This window comes from Mchenga conophoros, linkage group LG1, assembly GCF_057382185.1.
Source record: "Mchenga conophoros isolate Kocher_MC1m ecotype Shallow Benthic linkage group LG1, M_conophoros_male_GT1.1, whole genome shotgun sequence".
NCBI lineage: Eukaryota > Metazoa > Chordata > Actinopteri > Cichliformes > Cichlidae > Mchenga > Mchenga conophoros.
Window position 1 is genome coordinate 41,567,829 of NC_140526.1, and position 12,251 is coordinate 41,580,079.

Below are 12,251 nucleotides of genomic sequence, written 5' to 3' on the forward strand. Positions count from 1 at the left end.
TGTTTGATTCCATTAATATGGGGGGGCTGGTTGACCTCTGATGACCTCTAGAAATTTTTATTAATATCTTTAAAACAGAAGCAGCACAAACGAAAATTTTTGCAGCACAAACGCAGCACAAACATTTGATACCACTTTTGTTGGATTTGAAGAAGGTGGGGGGGCCAACTTCACTCACATCGTCGACTAGCTTTGTTATTACCTCCTGGACTGCTCTTTCACCCTCTGTTCAGATCACACTCCTACATGGTTGTGTCCCTCGCAGGAGGGCAGATGGCTCCCCAGCCTAACTCGGGCAATGGGGGTATGTGGCAGGGTGTGGTTTGTGGCTCAGCTACAGGGGAGGGGTGGAGCAGTGGGTTGTCAGGGGAACCTGACCCATGTGCCTTCTTGTAACATGCTTGCCCTGTATGAACAGGATGCTGGGACCTGATAGCAGGGTGGTGTGCTGCACTAGAGAGGCAGCTGGCAAACTGTACAAGCAGAAAAGTGAAAAAACACTGGACAGAAAATGTTCAAGTGCCTGTAATGCTGCATGTGTTGGATTCCTTCTATCACAGGAAAACTCCCATGCACCCTCAAATATGCTTGAGAAGATAAAGGGCTGGTCCAGTGATCTTTCAGCAGTAGGCGTCTGAAGCTGTTCATCTGTCCAAATGGTTCGGCTACTTCATTACTGCAGGTTCATACGACAGTACACACTTTAAGCCTTCCTTTGCTTTATTCCATATTCATTTGTGTCAGCATTTCTGCTCTGTCTCAGGGGCTATTCAATTTAAATGCAACATGCTTTGTAATGTCTGTGCACAGCTGGCATTCCTATTTAGGTTTATGCAATGTTATACAAGCCAGCGGATGACATTACTTCATTTCTATTCATGTGCTTTGCTACCAATGTGCAGCAGTGCTGCCGCCCCCCTTTCCTCCTACTTCTCCTCCCATTACCTCTTTTGTGTCCGAGTTAAAATGTTGTGACCTTTTCAGATCATTAAGTCTTCCTGTCTGCCTGTTTTTATGGCCTTTCCCTTTCCCCATACAATTCTGTTTCCCAGCTGCTGGAGACTTTGTGACAAGCTCCAATGAGGAATGTCAAAATTTATATTTCTCCTTAACAGGCTGTAGTTTTCCCAACACATTTTTCTCCCAGTTAATTATTGGGCCATGCTGGTGACAAAAAGTCTGGTTTCATTACCCCCTTTAAAGTTTATTTAGAAACAGCAAATAATCTTAACCCCAAGGGAATTTATATAAGTGCAGCTCTTCATTTCCTCACATCACAAGGAACAGTAAAATAGTTGTACTTATATGATGACTTTTATTTATCTTTGAGGTCACAAAGGGTTTCTTCCCCTGTATTTTTGTCCAAGAGAAAAAAACAAAACAACAAGAACAAATAAACCCCTTCACTACAATAGGGTCACAATTCACGGAGGAAGTCAGGGCAAAGATAATAAAATAGATTTTTTGAGTTGTAATGATTCAAGGTCTTAAGTTAAAGGTCAGGCATCAGAATGTTTTAATAAAAGCAGGCTGACGTCATCATATTGCAGTATGAAAATAGGCAGACAATAGCGTGTTAAAAAAAACATACATTTTAGTATGTCCGTTGCCTTTTGGGGGGAGTTGTGCTCTGTTTGGTTTGGGGTTTTTAGTAGAATTGGGGGGTCGGGAAATGGTTTTGTCCAACTTTTGTTTTAGTACATCAACAAAAGAGAAGCAATTTAAGCAAAATTACCAAAATACATGTGGTCATATTTTAGACATGACACTATACTTTTGAAATACTTGAATGATATTCAGAAATCATATTTAATTTCCATTCAATGTAAGGTGAAAAACTGCAGTAAGACTGAGGCTAAAATTTTAATTGAATTAGACAAATGGCTCAAAGCATGAACTGTATATCCGTGGTATCCCACAGTGCTGAGTTTGATGTTTGTCACACTAAAATGTTTCAGATCATCAAACAGATTGAAATATTAGACAAAGACAACACGAGTAAATACAAAATGCAGTTTTCTGAATGAATGTGTTTACTATTAACAGGAAAGAAAATTCAAACCTAGCTCTGCGTGAAAAGCTGATTGCCCATCTTGTTATAACATAGATGAACTGTCTTTGGAAAATCGAGTCTCTAGCCACACACAGACCTGATTACTGCCACACCTGTTCTCAATCAAGAAATCATTCAAATAGGACCTGAATCACAACGTGGAGTAGACGCAGAAACAAGTTTGTTTTTTAAAAAGTTAGAGTGCATCCAGAACCAGGCTTTAAGACTCTGTACAGGTGCAACAAAATCAACCCCAACAGCTACACTTCAGATGGAAATGTGAGAAATGCCTCTTGATATCAGAAGAAAACCATTTTCATTAAATTACTGAGTGAATTTGCAAGGGCATGGACAGGATCACCTCACACAGGAAACACTTAAACCTTGTTGGGAGAAAGAGGTGTATGGGCTCAAACTTCATAAAAACTCATATTTTGTACTTGTACATCAGACTGCGTAGTTATGAACCGAGTTTTGCAACCTTGTAAACCAAAACATCTGAAAATGTTATGTTTGTGCATCTAGACTGTGCGTGTGCAAAAAAGATGTTAAGGTTATTTACAAATACAAAGCAAAGAAATGTGGGCTCTATCTAATCCAGCGATTTAAGTTACATTTGCTAATGTTTTTGAAGCTTGTAAATAGGTAAGAATAGTTAATAAGTCTACAAAAATGTAAATACAATTCATACTTTCCTTTTTCTCAAGTAACTTGCATGTGCTCCCTCACTGCTAAAGCTTCCATCCAGTTAACAACAGTAGTTAGTGAGGAATAATATCATGGAGGACAATGACAAGTTATTTAGTTACATTAATTTCAATGACTTTTGTTAAGAAACACACAGTGTGATGATGCTTACATTAATTCATTCGACCTTTTTATGTTAAGAATTAGTTGAAACGATGTTTTGTGAACTTTTCCCTCAGAACTGCTGGCTGACACCCACTACTGTGGTTGTCTCAGTGAGCCTGTGTGGAGACAGTGACCAGATAACCAAGCTAATCACACATCATATAAAATACTGGTTGATAAGAAGGCAACATGAAAACATTTTCTAACATCTTTATTTGCTGCTGCTTTCAATTTATTATGATCTGGAAATTAATATTTAATTTTAGACAGTATTACATAAAATACCTTTTAAAAGCTTTTTATGACAAGATAAACAGCCTGGTGACTTCATTTGACAAAGTCGGTCCACTGTGAACTTCAGTTCAACCTGAATTGAAGATGAGCATTCCACATCTGATCACATTCTACAACATCTCGGAAAACTGGCTGGAAATTAAGTCCACTGGAGAGAGCTGCTGAATGAAGAACAAACTAACCAGACAATGCATCTCATAAATGACACGTTACTTCTTGACTGTAGCCTTGAGCATATTACCTTAGCTTGTCTCATATCAGGACAACCACAGACTGAAGTGATAACATTGATAATAACGGCATTAATTACGACATCCTTCGAATTTCATCCACTCTAACAATTACAAAACCCTGGTGTTGAATGGAAAGGCCATGTTTAAAGGGTTAGTGGACTTCCTGAGTTCATAGACCAGCCCTAGTGACAACTAGCTATTTTTCATCCTCATACAGTACTTCATCTATGGGCACATCATGGTTATCAACAGGTACTTTTTCACAAAGCTGCTCTTTGAAGGCCAAGGCAATTGTGTAGGGCTTGCCTTTGGGGTGTTTTTTGCAACGCTCCAGGTAGTTATCATAGAAACCCTTCCCTCGTCCCAGTCGGTTCCTGGCGCGGTCAAAGCCCAGCCCTGGCATCAGAATCAGGTCCAGACCTCCTGGATTGTGCAAGTAGACAGTATAATTACTGTTAAAGTTCTCATTGTGTCTGTACATATACATCCTAACTCAAAAATTCAGTTTTTCCTTCCTACATACAGATTAAACAGGAAGTCCTTGTATGTTCCCCTGACAGATTTATGCCCAAGATAATAAAAGCTCTTGGTCCCCATTCAACATTTGCTAAATCGTCTGTCGGGAAACTTGGGGTAACCCTTGATTCCGGTCTCATGTTGGATGTTTATGTCAAGTCTCTGGTTCAGTTTTGCTTCTATCACGTAAGAAACACTGCCAAATCAAGTCCTGTTGTATCACACACTGAACTGTAGATTGGTATTGATGCATTCAGTTCATCACATCTGGATTACTGTAATTCATATTGATTTTTCTGAGAAAAAACTCCCTCTAGGTTGTTCAAAATGCTGCAGCAATGGACCCTGAACTCACATTTCATTCTAAGATTCTGGTTCTGACTTTTAGAGCTCTTCGTGGGCAAGCACCAGCTTACATTATTGTAATTCTACACTCTGTGTCCCTAGCAGGGCCCTGAGATCATGTAATCAGGGCCTACTTGTTACAAGGCTGAGAGCTAAGGTAGACAGAGCTTTTGCCACTGTGGCCCCCAGACTCTAGATTTCCCTTCCCCTAAGCTTGAGATCTGTCGATTCATTAGTCTCTTAAAAAAACAACCAAAAACTAATTTTTTGCGTTTAGTTAACTTTTTGAATCATTACTGAAGACAAATGTAGGCTTTCAGCACACATTGACCCAAACATTTTTCGTTTTAACAGACTTAGTAATTGTTGTTTTGGTTGTTTTTATTGTCTTCTTGTTTTAGTCCCTCTTTTTATTTTATATATTTTATTTTATTGCATCGTAGTTGTGCATCGAATTGCAAAGGGTTCAGTTGCTAAAGTAAATAGTGAAGGAGGTAAAGGACAACCTTTGAAGGCCAACGCCTCTAGGAACGGGGTAAGCAATTTAGTTTTTTTATCAGTTGGTGCAACTTTTTTCCCTGTTTTCATCCTGTTTATGGCTGTTTCTGTTTCTTCCTTGCTAATCACTTGTTACAAGTGGTGCGCATCTCCCTTTTCTATAAAAGCAAAGAAATTATTTTGGTTTTGCCATTTCCATTTCCTGTTTCTATTTCAGTAATGTATAGTTTTGCATAGTACATTCTGCAGAATCAGGATACTTTATTAATCCCGAAGGAAATTAGGGTTACAGCAGGCAGCACGCTAATGGCGCATGCGCACTTACAAAGGAACCTTCTGACCAACTTTACACAAACATCACATTGGGGAGACATGTCAGAGAGGTCGGCTGATAGGAAAAACAACGAAAATACATAACATAAACATAAATGTCCTGATTTTTAAAAATCTGATATTAGATCTTAATATAATGTTCTGAAATGCCCTGCAAAATAAACTGCGTTACTCAAACCACGTATACTCTGTGGTTTAGAGCAGGATAAACACGTTAGCTTGCAATACTGTGGTGAATTCAAAGTAAAGCACTGTCTTGAACTGGTGTGCAGTGGCTGTGGTGTTCATGGTTCAAGGTTCTTTATTTGTCACATGCATAGTTATACAAGTATAACACACATTGAAATGTAACCTGACACGCTCCTCGACATGTGCAAATATAGTGGGGGGGGGGAAGAACATTATATATATATATGGTATATGTATGGTCGGGGTTAGGTTACATCAAGTGTAACAGAGAATTTGATTTGAAAGTTGAATTTTAGACCACCCACATTCAGTGTAACAATTGGTTAGTATTAAGGTGTGTCTGCCCCTATTGCTCTTATTAATAAAAGTGTCTTGTGTGTGTGCATGCTAACCTGAAGCCAATGCTTCCTCTCTGCTGTCATCTTCCTTAGCAGGTTGTCGGATATTCCAGGAGGTCAGAGGCAGCGTCTCTATGTCCTGCAGACTGTTGACCTTCAACATGTCCATATGACTGCTAGTGCTCTCATATCTAGGAATGAAGCAGCTTTTACCACACTTAAACATGTCCTTGATGATTTCCTGAGTATTTAATTCATCCTTCATACTCAGAAACACAGCAATCCGCTGAGAGGACATGTACTTGGGGTGACTGAACAACTGAAAGAAAATGCAGATGAAGAGAAAATCAAGGTTCTGAATCCTTAATCTTCCATGAGTAAATTAATTTATTAATTTAATTGAAAATACCCTGTAAATCTGAATGCTCAAAAGAATTAAATAAATTAACTAATGTGAAATTATTTTTTAAAACTCAAAAAGCTCAAGTTTATCTAACATTTTCTTACATTTGAGTTAATTCAACGTATTATTTTTGACCAACTTAACTTGTTGGGCCACTCTTTGCGACTTGCAAATAAGGACTTGCTACTATCATTTATATCATTTAATTTTACTTATTTATTTCACTCCTATAGCAGTAATCTTTAGAAGGTTTTTGGGTCTAAGATACACTGCCAGTAAAAAGTTTAGACACTTTTTTCTTTAATTTTTAGGACTATTTACATTGTAGATTCTCACTAAAGTCATCAAAACAGTGAATGAACACATATGGAATTATGTAGTAAAAACAAAAGTGTGAACGCAGATAAATGGCCTACAGAGTTGCAGAATGGGATGAGTTTCACCTTGGGTGTGTTGTCCATTACTATGAGAAAAAATCAGTCCTTGTACAACCAAGAGCTTTGTTTACATTGGCAGCAATAAGTTGGACTTGTTCCAGTGGGTGTTGGACTCCGCCTAGGCTGCCCTTTGTCACTGATTCTGTTCATAATTTTTATAGACAGAATTTCTAGGTGTAGCCAAGCCAGGGCCAAGGCCAGGCTTCCGGGTATCTCCCATTGGGAGGAGGCCCCGGAGCAGACCTCCATGTCAGGTTCCACGTTTTAGCCATTTCTGGATAATGCAGCAGTTTTTCACACAGGTCCATGTAAGTTTGGATCCCCCCCCCTTAATAATAAACACCTTTATTACAAACTGCATTTTGTGTTTGTTTGTTGCACAGTGTATTGCTAGATAAAGGTCCAGCTGCTGAATTTTCAGACAGAGAAAGGAGTGAAGGATGTAACGTAAAGACTGCTCAGTGACACTTGATAAACTACCAATTTATCAAGTGTACCAATTAAAATGACCTGGAAGGCCATAATTTTTAAACAGATACTCGATCCGTGTGTAGCGGCAGGTTAGCGGCTCACAGCCTGTCCACTAAGAAAATCGACTGTAGCTGACATTAGAAATGATTGTGAGCTGTTAGCATGTTCCCCACACTGAGCCACTAAAACAGATCTTTGTGTTACTCCACCTGCTAAATCTGATGACTGTTGTCATTTTCCTGTTTAGGTGTGGAAGCAAAGTCACCCCCAACTATTTTTTTCTATTCCCTTATTGCTTGTGTCATAAATAAACGTTTCAAAATAAGTACATTCATTAGCATTAGAATTTAGATTTACATAACAGTTCTATTTTCTTATAAACATTATTTTTGTTTTACAGTAATATATGAGAAGGTCTAGCTACCAGTGCGTGAAAGTAGTTGGTGGAAGTGTCCTTTTTAAACTTTCTTACTTTTGTACATTTCAGAGCTTGCACCTTTTCACTTTTACTTCAGTAAAGACGTTGAATAAGTACTTCAGCTTTTGCTGGAATCATTTTTAACACTAGCATCTTTACTTCTACTTAAGTACAGCATGTCTGTGCTTTTGCCACATCTGTATACACATGTTTTTGCATATATGCAAAAATGGCAATCTTCTTTATCGGCGAAGTCTTTATAATACTCGCAGAAATGTTAGAATCTGGGGATGCAACATCTGAGACACACAGACTGGTTTCCATGAACATTTTCTTACCTTCTGTGAAACGACCAGAGACTGCCGTCGTTTCTCGTCGTCCGTCACTGTGGCAACCCGTCGCTTTACTTCTTTCCTCAGGGCTTGCTTTGCTGCTCGCAATGCGGCCATTCTAACATTTAATTAAGCCAAAGGAAAAGAGATGATTTACATTGCGTTTGAGCACGTCTACTGGCAAAACCTTTGGTGCCGAGTTGTGTAACAGGCGGGATTTCGACATCTATTCTGCTTCATGCAACTGTCCCAACATTAAACACTAACAGGCTTATCAACACAAGACTGGCACTGTGACGAGTAAACGAAGTAAAATCAGGACGGCCCTGAACCGTAAAAGATCCGTAAACGTTACAGTAAAGCTGTGGTGGACACCACTACCGAACATCTTTCTTCGTTTGTATTTTAAACGTACTTCGTCCTCGTTTTTGCCACGTTGCTGCCCCCACGAGTGTTGGAATGTCATCATCACTGCGTTTTTTTATACTTACAGTTAAACAGTGACGACGTATAAGGGTGCGCGCGCATACTTCTGATGACGTAGCCACTATCGACTAGGGCCGTTTTTTTTAATGAACTTTATTTAGAACAATAATAATGACAATCTCAAAGAGACAAGCCACAAATCAATCAGAACAGAATCACATCTCCTGTACACCACAATGAAATCGACAATAACTGAAAGTAAACATACATACATACACACACATATATATACATATATATGCATATACACATGCATACATACACATCCATATTCACACATCTACATAATAATAAAATAAAAAGACGAATAACCAATACAAAAATAAATAACAATAAAAAAAGAATGAAAAACAAGGAACAGAAATAAAGACGACAAGGGGGATCATAAAATCTCTAAAAGTGAGGTTCCATAAACAAGACACATAACTTAAATAAGGGGCTAAGAAAAATCAAACTCTTCTAAAAATCTATGCAATTTGATTGCTTGGGGCTGACTAGGGCCGTTTGTTTGTTTTTTTGTTTTTTTGTTTTTTTCCAAAATATTAAACTTTATTAAGAAACAGTATACAGAACATGTATACAATCAGAACAAAATTAACATATGCCAGGGGGTGTAATACAAAGAATTACAAACATTCAAATAATTTGTAATTACTACAAATAGTAATAGTTTTCATAGCCTTTTTGTTAAGTGATCCACTAATCAATTTTATGTAACATAAAACATCATTATAGTAATGTTTAAAATTAGGTTTTTTGTTACTGTATTTGCATTTGTGAAAATAAAATTTAGCTAAGATAACTAATAAGTTTATTATAAAGTAAACATCTTCTTTTTTTTGCCTTCGAAAGAAACAAAATACAACATTTTCCCATTTCACAGTAAAGTCTTTATAGAGATGTCCAGCAATGAATCTACTGAAGTCTTTCCAAAATGTTCTAGCGTATGAACAGATCCAGAAGAGGTGCTGCACAGTCTCAGGATGGCTTCCACAAAATCCACAGTTCACATTTATGTCCCTTTTGAACTTCGTCATGTAATGATTAGCAGGATAAAATTTATGCAGTATTTTAAATGGGACTTCCTTCACTTTATTCGTTACCAGATACTTGTTAGGAATTGTCCATACTCTTTTCCAGTTAATGTCACTGACAAAGAAATTCCAATAAGAGACCACATGTGGGATAGTTAGAGATTCTGTCCTGAACAAAGCACGAATATTCTTATTACTTTTACTGTGGTTTGTTAGACAGATTCTTCCTATGTGTGAATCTAAAGGGTTGGGGAGAGAAACAGATGATATGCAAGGTTGAATACCTTTAAAAAGCATTATAATACCCGTAGGTATTGCATCAAATAATATGGCATATTCTTTGGGTGTGGCTGGAAATTTATAGGTGTTTAATACGCGCATGTTCTCGTAACAATGCAACTAACTGTTTGCTCTTCATTCAGTGAAGTGAGCATCACACGCTGCTCATATAAAACATATTCTGACAAACAGCCGCACAGCTGAGGAGCCTTTTTTTCAGAAACTTGAAGGATAACTTCCCAAAGTCTGACCTGCATCGGACCATCCGCTCAGTGTCCGTGGTTACCATGGTTACTGCAGAAGCTGCTATGAATTAAACAGTTGTCCCTGAGATAACTTACCGGAGACATGAATGTTTGTTTTTCCATTACAAAAGAATTGGATGACTTGGATAACTTATAGGAGTATCAGACTCCACGTGCCATGTCCTCGGAAATCTGGACTCGTGTGGATTTTTCAAGGACAAACTGGTAAGAGTCGCACACCACTATACTGAAATAAAGAAGCTATTACTGAAATACACGTGCTATATTATAAACTATGATATAAAACTTAAGGTTTAGTTATAAAGGACACCTTCCTACCTTTAGTCTTATTCATGAGCAGCATCAGTTGTCTTCTAACATCCAAGAGTCTGCACGATGTGTTTCATAGGTCCTAACTAGAGATGGACGGTCCGATACTGACCTAAATTACTGGATCGAATATCGGAGAGAAATAAAAAATGTAATCCGATCCATTAAATATCAAAAAAGCACCTCACAAAACTTGCGACCTGGCGTAACTCGGCTCACAACCGTAGCACATCGGAGCATTATGCATCAAGTGATAGAGCGGCTGTGGCGTGCGGGACCTGTCACGGTCTGGTTGAGCATTTGGAGCCTCGCCACCAAACCGGCATTTCATCTCCAAGAAAGTGATCCCAGAGAGAAGTAAAGCAAGTGTGTAAGTTCATCTCTGAATGTTTGTAAAGCATTCCAGCGTTAAGCTTATCAACCGATATATGGAGCGACTGCCTCTTCTCTCCCCCTCCCTCTCCTGCTGCTACTTAAATCATGAAACTGATTAATGATCAGCTGATCGGCTTTTCTGTCGCGAGTCCGTCTCTCTTGTTTGTTCGTGCCAGAAAGAGGAAACCAGCGGCTGAACAACAGCAGCATGTTTAAGCTTGATAATCTGTTGTTAGAATTTATTTAATATTACTTTCTACTCCAGGATCTTTTTCTACGTAGCTGACGCTGGTAACTGTGCAGGGGCGGATCTAGCAAAGTTTAGCCAGGGGGGCCGATAGGGCATGAACAGGGAAAAGGGGGCACAAAGACATACTTTTCTTTCTTATTCTCATTTAAAATGTCGAGCTTTTAATAAATAATTATCTGAATCTTACACCCAAAATTTTAATTTGATGTAAAAAGTATAGAAGACCATTACTGTATATAGTAACTATTAAGTCTAATATACCCTAGTAAGCTATAGTACTTTTTCCTTTGGGAAGGTACCATCTGTGCAGTCTGCAGCTCTGTTGAAGAAAGATGTTGAATCTATTTAAATATTGTAGAAAAATAATTGATTTCTGTGCATTTTTTTCACACTGCATCAAATTAAAGTTGATTACGTCGATTAAGCATCATGAGGTGGAGCGTGAGGGGTGGTTCCCTTTTTTTATTTATTTTTTGCTGGGAGTTTGCAACCCTATTAGTTAGGTTGCTTACTCTTTTAAATACCAGAATAGGGAGGATGGAGTAGGTTTAAGTTTATTAGATTCATCAGTTTTGCTGAACTATGAAATATTTTCGGTGCAGTGTATTTTTTGCATACAGGTATAACAAAATAGCATTAGTGTTTTTTTTAAACTTGAGTTTGGACCGATACAAAATGGAGCAAGATATTAAAAAAACAGTTTTATTGATTATAAAACACACTATATTGGATTCATATCGGTATCTGCCGATATCCAAATTTATAATATCAGTATCGGACATAAAAAAGTGGTATTGTGCCATCTCTAGTCCTAACATGAGGATCCCAGAACCAAAAAATAACCCAAAGGGTTAAAAAGATTTCCACATTGATGCAGATGATGTATATGATTGTGGGACTTGTATAAAAAAAATGTATATGCCATATTTGTCTGTGAAGGTTCTCAGTCATCCAGGTCATCGTAGTCAAAGGAGCTTGCAAAGAAAAGCGTCTGGACTTCTTTAAGCTGCTTGAAGACATTTCACCTCTCATCCGAGAAGCTTCTTCAGTTCTAAGGTCAAATGGCGGAAAGTCCCAGATTTAAATCCAGTGGGAGTGACCCCCCACAGAGGGACAAAAGGACCCCCCGATGATCCTCTAATCATGGTGTGAAAATGGGTGTGGGTCACAATCAGCCAGGGTTTCAGGTGAGCTCATTGTGAAACCTGGCCCCACCTTATCATGCAATTTCCTGAGGTCAGATGGCCCAGGATGTGAGTGGGCGTTAAGGCATCTGGGGGAGGGAACTCAAAACTGGATTATAGATGGCAGAGAGTTGGTGTCGTAAACCCCGCCTCTGTTCAAAGATGGTCGCTCACAGTGGACATAGATGCTTCTTTCACTCCTCTTTCAAACCATCTGTCCTCTCTGTCCAAAATGTGAACATTGGCATCCCATTTCACCGAAACAATAACATAGCGCACAGTGTGACGTCAAAAAAGGCACACACATTTGACGCTGCGCTTGTCTGGAGGAACGGAGTTTTCGAAAATCTCCACCC

General features: G+C 38.5%; 1 protein-coding gene across 1 annotated transcript; it reads right to left on the reverse strand.

Moving 5' to 3' along the window:
- Nucleotides 1-1,292: 1,292 nt before the first annotated feature.
- Nucleotides 1,293-8,205, reverse strand: mthfs (5,10-methenyltetrahydrofolate synthetase (5-formyltetrahydrofolate cyclo-ligase)). The gene is made up of 4 exons (XM_085278744.1): nt 8,128-8,205; nt 7,719-7,830; nt 5,706-5,970; nt 1,293-3,855 (listed from the first exon to the last, which is right to left on the reverse strand). The coding sequence occupies exons 2-4, from the start codon at nt 7,827-7,829 to the stop codon at nt 3,629-3,631; spliced, it is 603 nt and encodes a 200-aa protein (XP_085134870.1). The 5' UTR covers nt 7,830; nt 8,128-8,205; the 3' UTR covers nt 1,293-3,628.
- Between the last annotated feature and the right edge of the window lie 4,046 nt (nt 8,206-12,251).

Coding starts and splice junctions, on each gene's coding strand:
- mthfs (XM_085278744.1), bottom strand. CDS start 7,829: ATGGCCGCATTGCGAGCAGCAAAGCAAGCCCTGAGGAAAGAAGTAAAG. Junction 5,971..7,718: donor CTCTGGTCGTTTCACAGAAG/GTAAGAAAATGT, acceptor ATTTTCTTTCAG/TTGTTCAGTCACCCCAAGTA. Junction 3,856..5,705: donor AGAGGAAGCATTGGCTTCAG/GTTAGCATGCAC, acceptor TGCACAATCCAG/GAGGTCTGGACCTGATTCTG.